This window comes from Acartia tonsa, chromosome 1 (assembly GCF_053477335.1).
Source record: "Acartia tonsa isolate MP-2025a chromosome 1, ASM5347733v1, whole genome shotgun sequence".
Lineage (NCBI taxonomy): Eukaryota > Metazoa > Arthropoda > Copepoda > Calanoida > Acartiidae > Acartia > Acartia tonsa.
In genome coordinates this window covers 32,464,277-32,487,242 of record NC_137260.1, presented here as the reverse complement: position 1 = coordinate 32,487,242, position 22,966 = coordinate 32,464,277, and the positions used below count along the sequence as shown (strand labels likewise).

At 31.6% G+C, this 22,966-nt stretch overlaps 5 protein-coding genes across 7 annotated transcripts in view; all 5 read right to left on the bottom strand.

Annotated features, from left to right (window-relative positions):
- Window positions 1-3,356, bottom strand: part of LOC145330242 (uncharacterized) — an 8,536-nt gene extending 5,180 nt beyond the window's left edge. For 2 of the 3 annotated variants that reach the window (XM_080174866.1, XM_080174872.1), the window contains exons 1-6: window positions 3,222-3,356; window positions 2,622-2,772; window positions 1,603-1,748; window positions 1,236-1,290; window positions 813-889; window positions 144-265 (exon numbers count right to left, since the gene is read on the bottom strand). In XM_080174866.1, coding sequence (XP_080030992.1) covers window positions 144-265; window positions 813-889; window positions 1,236-1,290; window positions 1,603-1,748; window positions 2,622-2,772; window positions 3,222-3,299 — 629 coding nt within the window. In that variant the 5' untranslated portion in view covers window positions 3,300-3,356. The remainder of the gene's footprint in view (window positions 1-143; window positions 266-812; window positions 890-1,235; window positions 1,291-1,602; window positions 1,749-2,621; window positions 2,773-3,221) is intronic. The other variant, XM_080174879.1, reaches the window with a different exon arrangement.
- Window positions 3,299-8,442, bottom strand: LOC145330260 (uncharacterized). The gene is made up of 12 exons (XM_080174890.1): window positions 8,332-8,442; window positions 8,008-8,121; window positions 7,816-7,921; window positions 7,490-7,574; window positions 7,031-7,089; window positions 6,617-6,736; window positions 6,359-6,478; window positions 5,464-5,522; window positions 5,194-5,311; window positions 4,814-4,912; window positions 4,557-4,675; window positions 3,299-4,414 (listed from the first exon to the last, which is right to left on the bottom strand). Exons 1-12 carry the CDS (start codon window positions 8,361-8,363, stop codon window positions 4,240-4,242), a joined length of 1,206 nt encoding a protein of 401 aa, XP_080031016.1. The 5' UTR covers window positions 8,364-8,442; the 3' UTR covers window positions 3,299-4,239.
- On the bottom strand, window positions 8,416-12,662 carry Rnmt (RNA guanine-7 methyltransferase). Its single transcript, XM_080174903.1, has 8 exons — window positions 12,531-12,662; window positions 12,109-12,256; window positions 11,604-11,735; window positions 10,970-11,041; window positions 10,452-10,637; window positions 10,049-10,218; window positions 9,489-9,648; window positions 8,416-9,096 (listed from the first exon to the last, which is right to left on the bottom strand). Exons 1-8 carry the CDS (start codon window positions 12,620-12,622, stop codon window positions 8,995-8,997), a joined length of 1,062 nt encoding a protein of 353 aa, XP_080031029.1. The 5' UTR covers window positions 12,623-12,662; the 3' UTR covers window positions 8,416-8,994.
- Window positions 12,622-13,696, bottom strand: LOC145330308 (ubiquitin-like FUBI-ribosomal protein eS30 fusion protein). Its single transcript, XM_080174953.1, has 3 exons — window positions 13,578-13,696; window positions 13,049-13,302; window positions 12,622-12,882 (listed from the first exon to the last, which is right to left on the bottom strand). The coding sequence occupies exons 1-3, from the start codon at window positions 13,656-13,658 to the stop codon at window positions 12,825-12,827; spliced, it is 393 nt and encodes a 130-aa protein (XP_080031079.1). The 5' UTR covers window positions 13,659-13,696; the 3' UTR covers window positions 12,622-12,824.
- LOC145330238 (tRNA wybutosine-synthesizing protein 4-like) lies at window positions 13,666-22,966 on the bottom strand. The gene is made up of 14 exons (XM_080174852.1): window positions 22,715-22,966; window positions 22,281-22,403; window positions 21,943-22,003; window positions 21,578-21,712; window positions 21,034-21,161; window positions 20,349-20,437; window positions 19,651-19,726; window positions 19,257-19,335; window positions 18,865-18,976; window positions 18,329-18,434; window positions 15,847-15,971; window positions 15,228-15,347; window positions 14,266-14,369; window positions 13,666-14,020 (listed from the first exon to the last, which is right to left on the bottom strand). Exons 1-14 carry the CDS (start codon window positions 22,906-22,908, stop codon window positions 13,919-13,921), a joined length of 1,554 nt encoding a protein of 517 aa, XP_080030978.1. The 5' UTR covers window positions 22,909-22,966; the 3' UTR covers window positions 13,666-13,918.

Below are 22,966 nucleotides of genomic sequence, written 5' to 3'. Positions count from 1 at the left end.
CTACAGAACCTGTAGCTATTAGGAGCTTACTTCGGACTTTTATGTATAAAATTTCTACTGAAAGAATCACGAACATCGAATTACTCAGCCATCCCCCACTGTTTGCAAATTAATCACAGCTACTTTACAACTCTATTTATTACCTTGATTCTGTGTCTTCCATGTCGTCTACTGAGCTCTCATATTCCATCTTAGCCTCTAGGAACATATCTGGTTGCGCCGCGGGAGCGTCATCTTCACGGTGGTCAGTCTCAACAGCTTTGTCCTGAGTTATCATTTGTTAGAATTGCAGTTACTCATTAAAAAAGAACGTCGTCAGTACGTTCTTTGCTGTAAGAAAAAGGTGTTAAGCAGGGAAATAAAACAATGAAAGATGAATTGATGTCGACTCCTTTTAGATTAACAAAATTGACCCTTTTCTGTAGATTCAAATGATTGGTGGAAAAGTTTGTACAATGTTAGTTATTTGCACTAACTAAGATTCAATAAAAATCCACAATGTCTTGAACCAACGAATAAAAGAACATATAAAACATTGAAGACCAGTGTTACAGTGTCAGTTCTATGTCCACTAACACCCTGGTGTTACGAAATTGACTAGGGATAGTTCTTGGTTTTTTAATGTAATTCATAAAAGATGTCTTCGCTACCTAAGATATGATTGTTCTTAATATCCTGCAACTTTTGTAATGTTAATCAAAAATAAATGTAATCTTTTAAAACTGTAACAATGATGGCAAGGATCGGAAATAGTCTTTCGTAAACAAATAAATCTATGATAGTATATTGAAAACAATAGTTCTGACATTTACCTGATAACGTGACTTAAACTTCTTTTGTTTGACTAAATCTTGTGGTTCTGCTGGGCTACTTCTGCCAGCATTTTGTCCTGCACATAAACATAATGAAATAATATTTTTACCATGTACCTTTCATAACATAATAAAAAGCTTACTCTTGTAATATACGTAACTTAGGGATGTGTGTTATAATTAGGATGGTTTTTTCTTTGTCGATATTCTTACACAGCGCAAATTATAAAAGAACAAAATATATCGATGGAAAAGTTTGTTGGTAAACAGCTAGTTCAAACCAAGCAATCAAGACTCTATAAAAGTCCATATAGTTTTAAGGTTATGATGAAAGTTTGGAACCACATAAAGTACTAGGTTTCTTCGTTCGTTTTTGAAGACATAGGTACAAAACTATGATTTCTAAAATATTATTTTATTTGCCTGTACGATTATTTTGATCACTGTTATTGCTTCCCTGGGACACTAAACGTTGGCTCTAAAAAAGTATATTGTTATTATTAGTTATTATTTACTATATTTACTATACATTTATTACTAAACATTTACTTTTCTTTCTAAAACAATGAAGACGTCTAAGTAAAAATAATTTTTTTATACGAATACAGTATACATAATATATGGCTATATTTGTTTCCATATATTTGTTTCCATTTTTTCGCTTCAATTTTGTATCACCCCCCCCCCCCAAAAAAAAAACCATCTATCCAATAACGTAACGAGTTCATCAAAAGGCAACGAACAGCTACATTATAAATATATTCATTGACTTTTATATGCTAATCCTAACCTGCTGTAGTTGAATAGATGCAGCCTTATCTCTGGCCTGCTGTGCTGCTAGAGCGGCTGCTTGTTGCTGTTGTGCCGCAGCTGCTGCTGCCTGCTGCTGTTGTTGTTGCTGCGCCTGGGCGTGTTGTTGCTGTTGAATTACGTTCTATTACCAGCAATTAATATTTAAATTAAAGAAAAATGAAAAATTAATAAAATGTCAATAATAATAATAATATATCAAGTATAGCGCCTCAAAATCCTATATAAAAGTAATACTAATAATATAACTATTCTATGTCAGTGTGTAGCGAAGGATCTCGCTAATCGATGAACCGATATGGTTCTCTTTTACAGTAAAGCTTCTTAGGTCCAGTGAAGGCTTATAAGGGGGTTTTTTTTAATACAACCATCTCGTAATACTAATCAGTGAGCAAATGGCACTTAGAATTCGAATTTCGATCTGAAATTTTGCATGAGTAATCCTTGGTAGGTCTATTTTCCCTAAATGGAACAAAAAGTTGAAAAGGTAACGGCTAACGGCTCAGCCGTTTTTTGGCTATTTTAGGGCAAATCTGCCATAAATTATGTAGGAATCAACTTTTTGAAACATATTTTTGCTTTAAATCATGTGAAATGATACAAAAAAAATATTTTTAGATTTCTAGTACCAGCAACTAGCGGCTAGAACCGTTTGAAAACGTTTTGGAGCAGCTTAGAGTATTATGTGGAGATAGGTTTCGTGATGATTTCCCTTGAAATAGTTTTAAAAATGGCTTAACTGCTGAGCCGCCAGCCGTTACTTTTCCAACTTTTTGTTCAATTTAGGGAAAAAAGACCTACCAAGGATTACTCATGCAAAGATCCAGATCAAAATTCAAATTCTAAGTGCCATTTGCTCACTGATTACGAGATGGTTGCATTAACCCCCCCCCCCCCCCCCCATATATAATAATCTAAAAAATTAACGTAATTCAAAGTAAAAATAAATATGAACAGTTTTTAAAACTTTTAGAATATTGTAATAGTGAATGCTTCCCTGTAGCTGCTGATGTGTGAGGTGAGGATGTTGTATCTGTAGCTGTTGCACGTGACGGGTGGTCGTGTGGGGGTGTGCGAAGGCGGGATGAGCAGTAGTGTACGGTGTATACGCCCCAGTAGCTGGGTTATACAGGCTACTCGGATCAGAGATCTAGCAATACATTCATTCATTCAATTTGAATAATAAATACGAAACCTTAAGCTTGATCATAGAAAAAGAAAGAATTAAAAAAGCGATAAAGTTTAAATTAAACTCACAAAGTCCTACGTTTTTTATGAATTTTTTTAAGTGCTATATTTCAAAACCTTTCTAATATGCATGTCTTTAAATGATAAGATAGCCTTTTAAAGTAATAGTTAACAAATATGGTTAAAGTTTAACATACAGAATATCTATTGTAGCATGATCGATAGCATAGAACAAATACGTTGTACGCTTGATATTTAATTGAAATAAATTGGTATTTTCTCCAAAAAAAAAATCAGCTGTCTACTTTAAATAGCAGTTGAGATATCACATTTTTCCCTCATGGCGTTATGGACTGGCGGACATATATATGGTTAATTTCAGAGGAGTTTCGCTATACCAATGTATCTTACCTGAGGTGGTTGGTAGCTGTGAGTTTGTAGGTTTAATCCAGGACTAACCTTGAAGTGTCCATTGGGAAAATCATTCATCTGAAAACCGGTAGAAAAAATACGTTTAGTATGTTAAGTTCAGGTACTGAGTTCGGTAATAGCACAATCTTAGGATTAAGATACAATATATTAAGAAATCTTACAATTTTAAAAGTTTTTTGCCTTTTTCCTTTAATTTATTCAAAAAAGGGAACATTCCTTTAAAGACTTTAATGACATTTAAAGTTTAAAATTGTAATTAAACTATGTTAAAATGTTCTTTTTCTTGTCGATGTCAGTCAGTCACATAATATTATCATTGGTTTTACAAATTATCATAGAAAATATAATACATAACATTTATACATATAGTGTTATACTTTAAAGCGTTAATGAAAGTAATAGTTCACTGGTTTAAGCATGCTAATCATAAAAATTATTTAAGCAGTTTGGTAAAAAATTGAGGTAATTAAAAGCATCAGAAATCATAAGATTATAAATACACAAAAATAATAACAATAAAAACTGTTTGGTAAACATTGTACAAAAATATTATTTATAGTAAACTCTTAATTGCAGTGTGAAGCGGTTATTCGCCCTATAGACAACCAACCCATTGATAGCACGACCTTTATCTTTAAAGTCCTAATTCGGCATGGTAATGTGTTGTGCCTGTTTTGGGCCAAGGCATTCCCCCTACTCTAACTATTTATGCCGCGCACCTGACATATTAGCAGTAGGGACCATTTTAAACATATTTAGTTATGACGCGTTGTTAGGCCGAGATAAGAACCTATAACCAAACCGACGACATGCGGATGCGCTACTAGTTGAGCCACAGTCGTGGGTTGTGTAAGTTGAAGTTGTGTATATGTGTAAATTTCTGCTTCTAGAAGATGAAGGGCTGTTTATTAATTAAACAAGCATTGTCCTCTTCCTCCCCAAAATTACAGGTTAGAGGCTCATACGGCTTCACTTGTTATTTTGACTCTAAAAGAAGTCAATTTCTGGAGTGAGGTATTGCAAAGCCTCCAGCAAAGCTTGTGGAAGAGGTTAACATTTTCTTATCCCTGTTGTCAGCGAGATTTTCTAGCTCATCATTGGATGTCCTATTATCTGTGTCATTCTTCAGTGCTTTTTTACTCTTGTTTATTATGATTCCTGTTTTTGAAGACCTAAAAGTAAAAACATAAATATATTAGGTATTTTAACTTCCTATTACTCTAAAAGATCTATGGAATTGAAGTTCTGAATATTTGGAGTTTGTCCTTCAAAAAAGAAACATTTAAATGATGAAATAGAAAGCGTTTAATTTACCTATTCTCAGAAGGTCCAATAGTGAAAAACAAAGTTTTAATTTGATATCCAGAGATTATCATTGCAAGAATAATTAGAATGATCAGGCCAGGTATCTTCCAGGCTAGCGGCAACGGAACCTAAAAAAAATATTTATGAATGTAAGAGCATTTTAATCAAAAGTTGAAATTATTTTTCCCCTTTCTTAACAATTATTAAACAAAATTCAAAAAGTAACCTTTAGTAAAATATATCCTACTAAAAAATAAAATACTTACCAGAAAGTTATTGAAGAAATTGCCAACTGCGTTTCCAAATCCTCCAAGAATGCCCATCATTTGGGATAAACTCTCAACTATGGCATGTATCATGTTCACCTAAATTAAAATCTTTTTACTAGTTGACAAAAAGTGGATGCATATTTGCTGTTCATTTGTCCAAATTTGTTAGAAGTTCTTTTACCCCAAATTTTATTCTTCGGCGATTTTTAAAACTTGACGAGTAGGTAGGTAATCGTTAAGCTATAAGACATTTTTTCCTATAAACCAAGAACTAACGCTATATTCAACTTTTTAAAAATCACCAAAGCGGTTTATTCCAACCCTTGATTTTAATTAAAATAGCATCCAAACGAATTTCATTGTTGATGAAGTATTACCTCAAATATAGGGTCAACCATGGCAGCTCTATAATACTCCTCACAAGGATCTGACACACCATTGAATAGACCAGAAAAGAATTCACTCACAGCATGAGCATACCCTCGCTTTTCTAGCCTATAAATTACATCTTTTTACAAAGCATTTTAATATTTTGCATTTTTGGGTTCTCAAAAAAAATTATACTGAATACCAAATGATATGCTGAAATCGTCAAATGATAAGGATTTGTGTACACTAAAATTAACAAATATATTAGCGTTGTTTACCTACAAGATTTCATATTTGGTCCCAGTTTAGCAAGAGTTGCTTCCTTCTTAGCGACAACCTTAAATAATAATTCATTTTGAATATCTTTATGTTATTTTTCCAAGTTACTATTTCTTGCTACGTTTTCATGCTTTGATATTATTCTAGTGAAATCAGAAAATTAACCTTTATTTGCAGGACTTTGCCTAAATGTACTGTATACAGTGCAATGTAATAAGTGATGTTGCAATATTCTTGAAATATTTGTTATTTTACTTTACAAATAACAATATGAATCCAACAATCTCGCACAAAAGAAGCGTGACATCCTACTCTGAAAGTTTTCAATTAAAACAATAACAAAGACTTTAGCTCTCACAAATTACGCAATACACTATCCCCCGCCCTCTATTTTTTAATCTAAAAAATAAAATAAAGGGGTGGGGTTTCGTTTGTTTCTTAATAATAAGGATAGGTTGTTATATTGGAAACTAGGTAGCCCCGCAGGGTTAGGCAAAGGCATTCGAAAAATAACAGCCTCCCCACATAATTCAATTTATTTCATAACCAGCGGCCTCTAGGGGCACTTGAGGAGAGGAGAGTCGAATTCTATAACCCAATTTAATATTTTAGATTTTAAAAGAAAATTTTTTTTTTGGGGGGGGATTTTTTTAGGGGCGATTTCTCATGGGAGGGTGGTGGTACCCTCCCCCAAAATAGTTATAAACCTTCCCAGGACCTATGAGAAACTGCCCTGTTAAGGAGAACCCGATCGGTTTAGAGGTTAGCGAGATCCTTCGGTACTAACAAACACACAAACATCCTGTTACTTTAGTATAAGGATATGGTAGAGGGGGTGGGTATAAGTGCTCAACAAGCACTTTGTGAGAAAGCATACAAAAACTAAATAGTAACCTTCCAATATTCACCAAGCCAAACATGAACCAGACAAATGCAAGTAAGGAGAAGGAGGACAGCTCTTTTCCGTACTCCAAGGCATAAAGGAATTAAAACTACACATATCATTAATCCAGCCTGAAAATATCACCTAAATTAATTTCATTATTTTATTATTTCACTGTTGTAATATATTTGTAAGCAAAGTAAATCAAATGTACCTAGCATCATAATGCAGTTTCTTTTAGAAATAAAAATACTTGATTTTTCTCTTACCAATAGGAGCTGGACAGTTTGTGGATGAATTTTGCCTCCAGCACCTGCAAGAATGGTATCCAGGTCAAATAGGCCACCACCACCTCCTGGCAGTTTCGATAGGGAACTTAACAGGATGTCCTATGCAGGGAAAAAAGGGTTAGTATATATATGTCAGAACTCACTGCATAAGTTTTACCGATAAGGGAAAATTTAGCTGGATCTGGTCCTATATTCAGGTTTTGAACAAAGTTTGGATAAAATGGTAAAGTAGAAGTCAGACAAATGCTTTACAATTTAAAATTCAAATTGTCATTATTTTGATTATATACTTCCATTATCGAAATCTTTACCTTTCCATTCTTCTTAAAGATAACAAAGCTATAATTAAAATATGTTAACAAAATCAACCAAAAGTAATAATATAATGCTGACCTGTACTTCATGAAAACGAATATCATCATACAGAACAAATCTTCGTAATGTCTGCATATCTAAAAATAGTTTAATAAGATTTAACTAATATAACCCAGTTGCCATTATGCATTATTCTCTTGCTACGTATTTTACCAATGGATTTATTTTTACTTGGATCCTAGTCTTACACCAGATAATCATTATAACCCCATGATCAATAAAGTGAAACTTGTACCTGGTTAAAAACAGGATCAACCCATCCACCCCCTTTACCCAATCCCCTCCCCTCTTTCTGGATGAACGAACTGACCCATAAGTGATGTCAATGTTAGCAATCTAAATTAAGGAAAATTTTTCCCATGGTATAATATCCACGTATATTCTATGTCCAATACTTTACTCTTTTCATTTGTAAGCTATTCTAACAAAAAATTAAACACAAGAAACTAAATCACTATTATCCGGAAGGAAGATTACCTTTTGAACTTGAAGAAAAGCCAAGAGATACAGTAATCTCAGATTTACTTGAAGTTTCATCTCTCACATCAAGAATTTTAAGCATCTAAATCAATATGATAACAATTGCATTAACCTTACTGGGACCTGTAAAAGAGAGATATAAAGGTTCAAATGCATCAAAATCTTTCTTTACAAATACACAGAAAAAGAAAGATATATATTTATGTTTATGTTTATTGCTTTTGCAGCTCTTAAGGGCAAAATTTTTAGGAACTAAATAGTAACCAATTTTAAATTATTTCAGTCTATTCCTTTCGATTCCCAACAAAATGTAAAATAATGACCTCGCTAACAAACGGTTTGAATGTTTTCTCTGGAGGGGATGTAAAACAGCTTCCAAGGGAATTCATTGCCTGGCCCAGTACAGAATCTGGCTTTGCTTCAAGTTTTCTAAATATAAAAATTTGTTATTGATTGTAATTTATGAGCACAAAATGATCTACAGAAATAAATAAAATTTCTATGGAAGTATTTACCTATACACATCATTTAATTCATCTTTAGTCCTCTGGAGTGCACCTTCTAGACTCTTGATTTTTTCTTCCAATGCAGCCTTTTCATTTTTACCTGCAGCCCCCGACCCTACAAACCTAGACAAAAAAGGCTTAAGTAACTTTTTTAATGTATGAATCATAGAAAACTATTCTATCCATCCCGCTTTTGCAACCTTCATCTCAGAGAGTGTCAAGTGGATTAAATCTGGGACAACACAATGGGTTAAACAATAATGTGCTTGATGAAGATGTGGCTTAACTAGCTTATTTATTTTGAATAAATCAATCTCAAACAAATAAACTTACCCTATGACTAGAAGATACAATGGAAACTTCATGATAATTACTTTTGTAATTTTTTTATCTGATCATGTTTCTAAATAAATAACATTTTTATCTGAAAGAAATACACGTTAAGCTACAAGGTATAACAAAAAAAAGGTCATTAGGCGTTAAGTTTAATGATTTTAAAAATAAAATTAATTGATTTTTATCAAACTTACCACCTGACTGCTAACTTTAAGAAAATAAATACATTAACAATAGAAAATACATATTGTTCACAATTTATAATAAGAATTTAAATATTTACTTTGTAGCATTAAGAAAGACTTGGCAAAAATAAAAATGGTTTCTTTTCTGAGTGATGTCTTTTTTATGTAAAATTAATTGAAGAGATCTCATTAATCACAGTTTCATCGGTGAAAAAATTGAGTTTTTGTTCTTGTTATCGAGAAGTTCATAAATGTATGTAAATAGCATGAATAATAGAATAACAGACTATGACTGATATATTTTTAACAAAAAGGAAGAAAACGTATAAACAGAGTGAGAAACATAGAAGACATTCCACTTTGTTTTCTGAAAAACTGTTTGTGACTGTTTTTAAGTCATGGTTTCAAACATTATGCTTTTGTATATATGACACGTAGAACAGAACAACGTGAACACGGGTTAACAGAAATATATTCAGAAAAGCTTCTTAAAAGCAAAGACAGTGTACACATTCAGAGCCTCCCACTCATCAATGGACATTGTTCCGATGGTTCGCATTGTATCCGTCAGTTGGCTCTAAATATAATAATAAAAGTAAGAATTTGTAGGCAATGAATCTTCTCTTTCATATATTTCCAGTTTGACTATCTGTCTGTCAGTTGCAACAAAAAAGGAAACAGCTTATTTTTTTCGCTGTTTCTCGTCAAATTAGACAATTTTGATTAATTTTAGATAAACCTTTTTTCTCAAAAAAAATCCTTATATTTGCACTTGACATAACACTTAAAACTACCATGCCAAATCCCAGCTCTTTGACAGTTTTTAAAAATTTATTTCCTTTGTGTTTCAAGTTTGATTACATGAAAGTTGTATATTCGCCCCCACCCCCCTCCCTCTTATCAAACTTAACTAACGCTTCCATAGCTCGTGATGAAAAAAAAAAAACAATCAAAAACCGCCTCCCTAACCTCTGGATATGAGTACTGCTCCTTGTCTCCCATGAGATCATCGCTGGGATATGCCTCCAGGGCAGACATTCTCTTCATAAGGTTCTGCGCCTCTGGATTAGTCTTCTTCTTGTCAAAATATCGACCAAATCTTTCTCGTGATACAAGTAACAAGCCAAATCTAAAAAGATAGATGGTTTGTTAAGGTTACATAGATAGACCACTGGAGGTCATATATATATGCTCATTACAGTTTTAAATAAAAAAAGACAATATATAATTTTATCTTTTATGCAATAAGTAACAGTCGGTATCAATGTCTGTATTCTGTAATAGATATCCTGGATACCAAATTGTCCTATTGACTTAAACTCTGAATAAGTATTAGAGCAACAGTAAGAAATACTCTCAAAAGACATGTTTTATAAACTTAAAGCTTAAATTGCGTTTCCCAAGACAATTGGGCACTATACAATACGCTTAGACTCTCTACAATTACGTCTTAAAATGTAAATACGTCCACAAATAAAGCATCTTCATAAAAATTAAGAAAAAATTACATTTTATTTTAAAAGGCTTACTTTTTAGCCAATTCCTCAAACAAAGGAAAGTAGACGAGAAATTCTGGGCAGTCAACCACCCCCTCCAAGTGGAACATGTATTGCGCGCCAAACATGGCCGGGGGGTCTAGATCACAGTCTTCGGGGAAACTAATTTTGTACACGGAGTTGCCAACTTCCTTACTTTCATTCTACAAATACAAATACATTTGTGGATAAAGAATACAGTTCTGCCAAGACTAAGCTGGAGAAGGGTGGGTGGGATCTTAATGAACCCATCTTATTATTGACATTCTAGCTTCTTCTCTATCTTTAAAAATTAAATTATTCTAATTTCCAGGTTCTTGTAAAAAAATAATAATATTATTTCTCAAAAAGATTCTACCTATTCTTGAAATGATATTTGATTTAAAGGCATTCATACCTTCTTAAGTCTTGACATTATTTCATAGGCACATGGAGTGGTGCCTACAAAAAAGCCTCCAGGTTTCAGGTTAGCTGTGATGTTGGTGAGCATGGTGACCGCTTGGGAGTAGCTTTCAAAACAATAATGAAAAGCAAATTGACAACTGACAATGTCAAATTTAATGTCAGGTTCGCTGTATAGATTCTAAATTTATTGTTGATAAGAGTGTATTCAAGCGAAATAGAAACGTTCGTATTAGTATATCAGAATTTTTTTGTAAATGACATATTTACAACAACTGGTTGAGCTTCCTCTTATGTGAGCCGATTGCAATTCTTGGAAATTCTGCATTATTTTTAAAGATTTATCTTAAGAACCACATTTCTTAATAATAGTAGAAACTTTCATACGTTGCCTGTATCTCATGTTTAAGCATCCCATTTTTCAAAATGCTAGAGTGGAAATATAATGAGATAAAAAGCGGAATTTCAAGGCACATTCAATTTCTAAATTAAGAATACACTGTTTTCCCTGGCCTTGATATCAGTCTTTGTGCAGTCAGCGGCATAGAATTCTGACGTAAATACTGGCCTTCCCCTTTGTTTACTCTTAACAAAATAGATAAGTTATTTACATCAACTATTTTATTTCAGAGCTGGATCTTTACATCATTTCAGTGGTGAGCCAGATCGGGGTTAGCCATCTTTCCACTAATGAGAGCACAGCATTTTATGAAATGCCGCGCTGTGATTGGCTGAAATTCGGCTCGCCCCGATCTGGCTCACCACTAAAATGATTTAAAGATCCAGCTCAGTATTGGCTTTGGCCACCAAACTAAACAAAATACATTGAATAAAACAAGATAAATATATAAGCTAGGTTTTCTTCAAGCTTTGGAACTGAATAAGAGGACTTTCGGGATAGATCATGTTAAGACCTTTCCATTTAACTTGAAAGATACAAGTCAGACGGACAAACTAACGTTGAAAAACATAGAGTTACAGACCTATCTATATTAAAGAAAAAATTTAAGTCGAGAAAAAAATCATTGTAAATATATATAAAAATGTTTTAATCCCATAGGGACAACAAAACTGTAATCTTTATTTATTTAATTATCCGCAGAAAACTGTCTATAATATGATGAAACCTATAAATCTATATCCTTACCTTATACTGATTGTATCTTTCTTTGCATTGTTGTATGCTTGTGTCTGCTATATCAACCCCAACCATGTGTTTTACAGGATATTTCCCCCATTTCAACAAATCCCCACCTTTACCACATCCGATATCCAAAACCTAAAAAATAGATCTTGTTGAAAAGAGATTAAGTTTACCAATACTTTAAAGATCTACCCAAAAAAATACAAAAGTAACGAGGATAATTCCATCTTAAGTAAATCTTTCTTGAATATATCTAATCTGACAGATAAGAACAACCATAGATTACAATATAGAGAACAGCAGTAAGGTTTTTTGATTGAAGCTTAAGATTTCAGTAAATACTAGACTGATTGGGTTCAAAGTACAAAGTATGACCTTATTAGATTTTAATTTTAGAGAGTAATTTAGAATCTTTCTAGCATGGCTCCAATGCATATCTTCGTTGAATAAAAACCAGTTCTAAACCACAATGAAAAAAAACATACACAGTGGGCATAATAAAACTTACATTGAACTTTTTCTCTTCTTCTTCTGGTTTGTTATTGAGAATTCTGTCTACATATTCTTGTATTAACATAGATTTGATAAAGTTGTTGAAATTTCTCATGTAGTAGATTCTACTCTCCTTTCTGTGATGTATCCCCTTCTCTTCTAATCTAAAATTAGATAAGTAAAAAAAAGAATTTTCAATAAATAAAAAAATTCGAACATTAAAACAAGGTAGAAAACACAAGTACGCAAATAACCACACGATATCGATTTTTGTTTTTATACAGACATACAAAAACTATATGAAAAATGACATACATCTTACTACTTTGGAAAATAACATTAAAAAAATAAAAAGAACAGCTCGAATTACTTTTCAAAAATGCTTTTAGTTTAGTAAATCACAGTTAAAAAGAATATGTTTAATAAAGAAATGCTTACTTGTTATAATGACTGGCTACAATATTACCAATTCCATTTTCAGTTTTCTGCAGTTTTTCACCAATGGGACCTCCATCTTCCACATTTTCCATCTGAAATAAAAGATTTTGTTTCCTGTCACATCCTAAACATGTAATTCAGGTGGATAATTAGAGGAGTAAATCTTATTTGTATGCAGTATACCCTAATTTATAGAAATAAGTGGGCAATTTTTGATGACCAGTGTGGCAATAATACCATGGAAGGCAATATAATTGCCACAAGAGACCAGGGAGAAGGTTGTGTAGAAATATCTTATGAGTTGGAGTTGGGTCCCTTCTTCTTGCCGAAGGATTCAACCACGTTCACGAATCTAAAAAAAAAAAAAATTGACCATCTAAGATAAAAACTTAATTTTTCATATATAATTCTAAATATAGAAAACTCAACAAATCAATATGTACTAAACAACAAGCTTTGATAATTTCAACGAATTTTTAATTATTATTGAAATCTCTGTAAAAATATGCAAAAAATACCTTCTGTTGTATTGGATCCTTCTCTTAGCTCTACCAGTCTTCCTTTTCTTCTTCTCAACAGCCTCAACCTTTGGGGTCTGACCTCTAACCTTACCAGCACGAGCCAGGGACCCGTGAACTTTACCTCCCTTCAACAGGACGTTGACGTCAACGGGCAGGTTGTCCAGAAGGCTGACGCTGGTGGAGTCCTCCAGGATTGAGCCGGCACAGGCAAGGCTAATGGAGCTGGCTTCAACTCCCTCAATTTCGGCAACCTTAACAATGTTTTAGTTTGTGAAGGATATTTGTGTTTGCAATTTAATTTCAGTTTGGATTTATTTTTTAGCTCAAATTCTGAGAAAATAAAAAGTCCTAAAAAGTATACCAACTAACTTAACTTTATATTTCAATTCTGCACATTTTTCATAAATAAATAGGATAATTAAAAATAGTTTTTTAGTTAATATACCTAACAAAAAATTATATTACTAAATGACGCCAAGGCAGCCTTTATATCAAACATGCAAATAAAAATTTTTAAGATTCTTACCTGAGCTCTGAGGGCCTCAACGCTGGCCTCCGGGGCAATCTCCACCACTTGGGTGTTGTTGGATCTCAACAAAATCTGCATTTTTAGGTCTGAAAAAAATACATTAAAAAGTTAAACCAATATTTTATCTTAGGTTATAAACAATGCTAAAATATGCAATGAACAAAATTTTGCATATTTGACCCACTTGACATTGATATAAATCAAATAAAAAAATTGCTTAGTCGCTTCTTTAGTATAAAAGTAAAATTAAAGCAATTTCTGTTTAATAAATACTACCAAACTGATTCACATTAAAAAATAAAGTCAGTCTTATAATAATTTTACAAGACTGAAGAAATCTATGGCAGGATATCTTTCATGTTGATAGAAATTGATGGGTTGATGTGTGTCCCAAAGCTGAAACAATTTCCGCCTCCGCCAATTATCACAAGCTTCCCATCCTAAACATTAATCTAATAAAATCCAGAGGTAGATTTTTGTTTGTTTATTAATTAAGGTCAAGGCTCGATAGACAGTTTAAGGGAAAAACTTCAACTTATTCATGTATTATTTAACAACAACAAAAATTCATAGTTATAATTAATCAAAATTCACGATCATAATATTTATCATTTTGATTTAAGTTTCTTTGCTCTGCAATGAAATCAAAATTTTCTTTAATTATATTTATATAGAAATATCTAACCTTTATAAGAGACTTGTGATTATGAAGCATAATAATGTTGCTTTTAATATTTGATAAATTGTGCCTCATTACTTCTCCAGTTATCAAATTAACACAGTCGATGCCTGGATTATATATATTTTAAGAAAATAATCGGTCTAAAGAAAAAGTAGACAAAAGAGGACTATCCACGAACAAGAGCAAGTGATTTTAAGCATCTTCCAGCATTGAGACATAGTATTTTTTTAGTAAATATACTAGGTTTATGTTTAATATTTGCTTTATCGTCTAAAAAGTTAGGCTTCACCATGTTTTTTTATGAAAAAAAACTTTGAAATGTTAAGCATTGTTTGGTGCAATATCATCGAATGTTTTAATGAGTTCAAACTGTTGTTTAAAAGCTTTGACACAAAAGTATATTTAGAAAAAGGGTTGGTAACTTATAAACAGTTTAATTAATGTACTTTTGCAATTTACAACATTTGATGCTTTTCTGCAGTGTTATTTTATTTTGTCCTTTTAACTCAACAAAGCATCTGATGATATTGCTTTAAAAATTTATTTACATTTCAAAGTTTTTTTTCATATAAAACCATGGTAAAACCTAACTTTTTAGTCGATAAAGCAAATATTAAAGTATATTTACTAAAAAATACTATGGGTCAATGCTGGAAGATGCTTAGAATCACTTGCTCTGGTTCGTGGATAGTCCTCTTTAGTTAATGAAATAAGACTTTGAGAATGAAACAGTTTGACAACTTACATTGTATCGAACGACTTTTCTATCTTTAAAATCAGATTTTTTATTTAAATTATGAATGTAAACAGTTGGCTAAATCCGAAAGAAAACTACTAAACCATATTTTTAGTATAAAAAATTGGTGGATCAATTCAAATTGTCATTTGTTTGTAGGCTTTAACAGAATATCTTTTTTAAGTTAGGTAGGTATTAAGTTGATAATTAAAAAGAAATACTGACAAACCTGAAGGTCCAGAAGGAGTAACTCCACCCACTAGTATTAGAGTATCGGCCACAACATGACTAGTATGACCAAATCTTGGTTCAACATCAAGTAATATCTTTCTTTTCTTCAACTCTTCGCCTTAACAAGAGGAAAATGTTAGTTACTGGTTTCCCTAATAACGCATATGGACCATAAAAGAACTTTTAAAAATGTCTTTTTGATGCTTATTTTGAATTTGAATAGATTAAGCATAGGTTAAAAAATCATCACAAAAATAGCAATCTATAGGGAAAGGCCCAGCAGAATAAGATTAAGAATATGTTTTTTCCTTCTCAACGGAAATGGTGGGAGTGTTATAAAAAAAAGGTTTTGATAAAAGTTTCGAGTATTATCATAAAAAGCCTTTAAATTCAATTATGTCATTGTGTACCGGAGACTTCAGCTCAAATCCCGTTAACCAGCACAACACTTACCACTAATGTGCAAAAGTGCCTCGCAGACAAAAAGTGTTGGTTGTCTGTATGATAACCATTGAGGTTATCTATTAAGTGATCTTGGTATTTTTGTGATTAAGGTACATCCTGATATTAAGAGTTTTTTTTTATAATTTACATAAATCTAAAATAGTTAGCTATACCTTGAAGTTGAATAATCCATACAAATTCTTGGCATGTTGACCAGGTATGACCTGTACCAGGACTGTAAACTGGACTCTGGCCGCCAGATATCAACAGTTTTTCTCCCCATACACTCACAGCCCCACTAAAAAAATAAATACAATTTTAAAATTCCGGCCGTCGCCCAATTTTAATACATTGTATTCTATGTGACATGCTTACATTTATCTAATATACACGGTGTTTCAGAAAAACTGCGTTTTCCGTTTTTCTGACACAACCAGAAGGAATACAGAAAAAACGATTATATGTACTTATTCTCTGTAAAAAAGTACATCAAATTTATAACAGGTGTCTTTCATTATCTCTAAAAATACGGCCTCTATGATAGGTACATAGTTTCCAAAAATGCTTTATGTGAAAAATGTTGTGCAAGAAAAATTAAAATAACTAATTAAAATTATGTATAAAAAAAAATCGTAGAATTTCAATATTAATTTAGAAAAAGGTATAAGAAAAGTACCTTAATGAGTTTTAAAGGTGAAATGCTTTTTAGCTCCTCACAAAAGCATTTTTAAGTAACTGCAATTTGTCATTTTTTCACATTTCTTGATTGTGATGCATTTGCAGTAAAAGAATCTTCTTTAATAACGTAGGTTATAGAAAAAAGAAAAAAAAACCTTTTTATTTGACAAAAAAATCTCTAAAGACAAAAAAGTTATTGGAAGTTTGATTTTTTTTTATTAAAGCATTTAATTACAAATTATGAATAAATTATTTACTAAGTATATTTGCGATTACTTTTATTTAATGAAATCTTCCAATTTTTAACATGTACAAAACGGCCTGCTTAATTGCTTCAAGATCCATGTCAGATCTATATAGGAAATAAATGTCTATAAACGAGCTCAAGTTTTCCAAGGAATATATGATTAAAACTCATAGTGCTCCAATAATCCATAATAAACTCTCATTGCCCAGAACGATAAGACCCATTATTTTACTTTATTAAAAATAAATTCATTTTTTTTTCATTTCATGTTGCTATTTACCTTATATTGATGTATTTAATTTCTAATCATAAAAAAGAAAATTTAAATTTATAATATGATAAATTTAAGAAAACTATGTTTTAAAAGAATTCGATTGTGGCGACATTTTGTGTGTTCAAATATTAAACTAAAATTGTAATCATCATCATTAACCCTTTGGTGATGGTAATGTAAAGAAAAAAATATAATTTAAAAAAATCTTTTAAAAATCATTTAAATTATTAAATATTTACTTTCTTTTAGATAGTAATGCCGGGTGAGGAAAATAGATTTATTGAGAAATAGATATGCATATAGAAAACTAGCCAATAGGGAGATAATTTTATCGAGCCAACTCTAGTGAGTTTATATCTTAACCTGTCAATTAAATTAAAGGATTGATAGAGTTTAACTTAAAGTCAAGAAAATAAAACATTATGATAACCCGTTTTACCCCATCCCTTATCCTCTACCCCACTTTTGCTTTCATTACAAAATTCTTCCATCCTAACTTAACAACGCTACTCAATATATAGCTCACCAAATTTACACATAAGGTGACGTTAACATGGGAAATACATATAATTAATTATGAAAATAATATATCCAAGTGCGTCTGTCGATAAAAAGAGAAAGACGCAATAAATCATTTAGCTCTTTATTTTTAATTTTTTAATTTTAAAAATATTGTACTCGGCTATTCCTTGGCCGATTTAGGCTTTTAATCATATCCTGGCCGATACAAATTTAGACCGTTGACTAATCAAAAATCGGTTCAGTTAGAGGGATACCCAACGTCTCAATTTATTGCTACCAAAAGTCTTATAACTACGTTGCAATTATATAAAAACCCGTAAATTGAGTTTAATCAAAGGAGTATACTACACATTTCAATCACGCCCCCATCCCGTGATACAGCGTGGCATTAATTTGTCATCGACCAAAGGATTATAGGAATAAATGAGGGGTGGGGATTTACGAACATGAGCAATTTTTAAGGTCATGTTTCTTAAGTACACAAAAAGAAAAACTGAATATTTGTTTTCAGTGAGGGAATTTTAAATGAAATTTTTAGTGTAATTGGTAGAAAATTGTATTGGCCGTATTAAGATGTTGTTTTCAAGTGAATAAATTTTTGAAAACCAACCTTAAGGCACAAAATTCTACCAGAAAAAAGCATCATACGCATCTTTTGAAATATTTATGCTTTAAAATGTGCCGTTATTTTCAGAGATACTAAAAAACACCTGTAACAATTTTGATGCATATTTTTATAGAGAATATTGACATATAATTATTTTTTTGTACTCCTAATGGTTGTTTCCCAAATTTGGAAAACGCAGTTTTTTTGAAACGCCCTGTACATATTTATTCCTCACTCTAAGCCATGTAAACCAGTAAAAAATTTGACTGATTGACTAATGATATTAACAGTAGAATAGCTTTGCGTCATGCAAACATAATAATATACCTTATCACAGGTGAATCTAAGCTTGTTTTGATAACATTTCTGTTGTTGAGATCAAACAGAATTACTTCATCCAAAGTACCTTTTGTATTTCTCCCTCCAATTATTACTAGGGAAAAAAATATTTTTTTTATAGTATATTTCATTCAAAAACTTTTAAAACTAACATAAACTGCTATCATGTTAGACAGTAGACTATAAAGTTTTTCATCAAGTAAATAGGGAGTCTTGCCCCAAAAGCACCACAGGCATTTACACAATCAAATCCAAATCTTAACAATCAATAGGTCAAAAATTTTCGGCAAAAATCATTATATGCTTATATGAAAATTCCTACGTTTTTTTGGTTTAACTTTACCGATTGAGTCCTCCGAAGCTTTACAAAGGTCACTGGATAGATTTACACTATTTTATTTTTTCAATTTGAGGTTAGAGTTGTTTAAAGCTTTTATTTTAGATGCTCGAAGCGCAGTCGCTAACTCAGAAATTCTAAAGTAGGCTATATTTATTATCTTTACTGTTTAACGTAAACGTTGTACCTAAATAATGTTTATAAATGCAGGTAGCATGCCTCCATCTGGCAGACTCCAGTGCAGAATTATTAAAAGATTCAATGAGGTCCCCAGTTTTACTATCAAGAACAAGCACATCCTAGAAAAAATGCCTAAATATCATCTAATGCACTAGCGGTTGCTCTCCAAGCCTATAAAAATGTTCTTGGGAAAAGCTGTAAAAACGTCTGAAACCATACCAAGACTTACATTTAAATACTAAATAGCCCTTTATCGCCCTGGGACACAAGTGAAGCTCCCATAAAATGTTGAACTACATAGGTTCAGCAATTATTGAAATCTTAAGTAACAAAAAAAACTTACTACTTCATTTGTGTCGCAAATGAATGATTGATTGAAGTTAAAGAATTTTAACTGACCTTAACTGGCGTCTGAGGGCTTAATCTTCCTCCGATCAAATACAATCTACCATTATACTCCTCACAGCTACTATATAACCTAAATGAAAAAAAATAAGAAATGGTAGAATAAACTAATAATATCTAAAACTTAATACCAGGGTTATAAATTTTCTAGGAATAAATTAAGGTCATACGTATTCTACCTATTTTTATTTTATAAATTGAGAAAAGAAACGGAGGAGTGGGAAGTAGGGTAAAAAATTCAATTTGGTTGGAAAATATACACCCCTGTCTACAAGGATTTTTTTCATAGAATCGTAGCTTTTAAAATTTTTTGATAACTAAAAGTCGTAAAACAGAAATTTATCTGCCATTTAACTAATCAAAAGACATAACATTTGTAAAGGGATACCTTTCAAAATTAGAGTTGTTTACTGTATTTACAACATTCACACAATTTCTTTCAAATGTTGACGTCACAAAACTACCTTAACAAAAAAATTTTGTTTTTACTGAATCACAAGGTTTAACAGAATTGACATTTGTATTGATCATTTTTTCTAAAAATCGATATTTGTATGATTTAATGCAGCGTTGCGGAGCCGTTTAATTTTGATGCGGCTCCGGCTCCTACCTAAAATTAATATATAAATTTTTGTCCATTATTGAATTGGGAAAATAAAATAAATATACTTAATATGAAATATTTTGCTTTGATTTGATTAAAGCTATATAAAAGTAGAAGGATGTGTGTCCATTTGTTAAGTAACAATAGTTTTTTAATTTATTACATAGAAATCATTTTTAGCTAATCCGGAGTCGTTCTTAACGAAAATTACGGCTCCGGCTCCACCAAAATATGGCGGCTCCCGAACACTGATTTAATGGATGTATTATTAATTGGATCTTACACCAGATTTTCATGTTCTCTTAAAGTGAAACTGGCAGCGGGCTAAAATAACTATTACCCCAATCCCCTTCCCATACTACTGGATGAACGAACTGACCAACAAATTAGCTCCATGTTAGCAACCGAAATTGACGACAATTATTACCTGTCATAAAATCTATTTATATTTTATATCCAATTATGTTAAACAAAATTCTTACCTAATCTTTTATGTTTACCATTCTCTTCCCCAAAGCCTCCAATAATGTTAATATTTGCATCCTCTCCAACACAAAGGGTGTGGCCATACCTAATATAAGATGATAATTATGCATCATGCATGGAGAGGGGGACTTCAATTACAATGGTACCCAGTTCCAAAGTTGTAAGGCGTTTTCTTATTCGTTAAACTTGTTAACTCTTTTTAATGTATTTAAACTAGCAGTGTGTAAACGTTTCTAACAATAATTTCTATTGAATGGTAGTTTTGTTTTTCAGCATTGGCGATTTAAATAATTTTGTCGTCAATTGGTTATTTCTTAAGATCCCTGTGTAATAAAAATGATACAAGCCAAGCCAAACAGAAATAGACACAAATAAATATAATTATAAAACTATAATATATCTTAACCATTATCATTAAATTCTTGCCTTTATCAATGCCTTTATTTACATACACTTTCAAGCAGCTTGAACTCTTCTACAAAGTATAAGCAAACCTAGCATACAAAAGTGTCTCGTCCTACTCCATGACTACTTAGGTCCAAACACTAAGAAACTATGGCTACACACAAACACAAACACACAGCAAACCTAGTAGGTATATTTTTTTTTTATTTTTTTTACAATTTAATTTTCTAAACTTTCTTTAAAACATTAGATCAGTTTATAAAAGTAGGTATTTACCTTTTTAAATGACCAGGAGTAACCAACAGTTTGACTTGCAATGGCTTTTCAGAAATTGGAATAAAATTTGTATCAGTTTCAGGTAGATTTTTCAGGTTTAAAACTCCATGGAGAATATCACAGTTTCCCTGTAAAATATATGTTTAGTGAGATTTTTAATTTTAGGTAATGCAAATCTATAATACAAAGTAGCTTGATGTCTGTCTGTCCGTCCGTCACTTTAGATCTCGTTAACTACTCAACTGAATTTTACTCTTCAGGGAATATACCTACTGGTCCTGTGGTGGTTTAAGTCCCCAAAAAACAAAAAAATCCTTTAATTTTTTTGAGGCAGGTAATTTAAAAGTAATGGTCGCAGCACCAAATGGTACTAAATTTTTTTTTAATTACCTCTTTGAGCAAAGCCTCTAGAGACTAGGGGCGAAGCCGCTAGTGGAATTTTAAACTGATAAATCTTAACTATAGACCAGTAGAATAAGTCACCATGTAAACATTTATGACTTTTAATTACAAAGTTCATAATTTAAATTATATTTAAACATACCTTAGTAGCTACAAGGATGAAATAGTGGCTGCATTTTAAGAAAAATTCTTCATATTCATCAAACAATTGAAGATTTCTTATTCTCTCAATTTCTGGCGGGGAAAGGTGTAGAAAAATGCTGGATAATGTGTGCACCTTAATAATAAATACGTATTACAAAGTCTCACAGGGAGGAAGGAGGCATTGGACTGTAAAATACACACGTTATCTTATTGAAATTTGATTGGTTGGTCCCAAAGTAAAGACAAACTGTTTTAAGATTAAAGGACTGTAAGTTTATATCCATTTACAAAATTTCTTTCATATTATTAAATAAATGTATATCTCAAAATAATTTTTATGAAAACATTATTAGGTATTATTACCTTACATTTAGACCAACCAGCTCCTAGATATCTTAATACTTGTTCTTCTGGGGTTTTATACCTGTAATATAAACAAGCATTATCAACCACTCTGTTGTCAAATACGTTATATTTTAATGAGTAATACAGAAAGTTTTAACAACTCCGAAATTATATCTTCAGAAAAAAACATATAAAACCTTAATACTTTTTTGTCATATTTTCAATATGCATTGAAACAAAAAATTACTATATAAAAAAGAACAATGGCCTAAAAATCTTCCAAGATTCTTTAAATATATTAAGTGGTTTAAATAGTTGATACCTAATAAGTTTAATCCAATATTTAATATTTTTACCTTGCAAGTCCATGAATAGGCGAGCTGATCTTGTTAAAATGTTCAACCATAAATGCTCCAAAACCATCATCGGGCAGGCATTGTTCATAAACAAAGAATCCTGCGTTCTCCAATTTGTCTCCTGTCATTGTTTAAATATTGATCAAGAGTATCAATGTGAAAGCTTAATTATAACGTACAAACTTAAAGATTAGATAAAATATAAACCCCGTGGCAAGTCCAAAATATTTTTGTAATAACCATCAAGCAAAAAGGCTCTAAAATTAAAAATATCCAGACACACATTCATACTCCTACTTTAGGAGAAAAAATATTCAAAAATAGCATTATAAAGAATAGAGGTTATTTTCTAATACTTTTAGCCGAAAAACTGAAAATCCGATGAAAGGCATAAAAAATAATACAAAATATCTTTGATCTATAAATTCTTTCCTAAGAATTTGACTAATTTTGTAGAATCTTTCTCTTTCATATATGTAATCACACATTCTGATAAAACCAAGGTAGGAATGCTGAAATCAAACTTGAAAGCTCGCAATGACCGCTCCAGCTGGGCAGTGTCGGACAGGTCGCAGGCAAACAGGCGGTATGTGTCTGTATTGATTGTTTTACCATCGTTCTCGTTCATTATTTTTCGCCATATGAGGGGTTGACATTTCTCACTATATATGTGTTTTTATATTTGT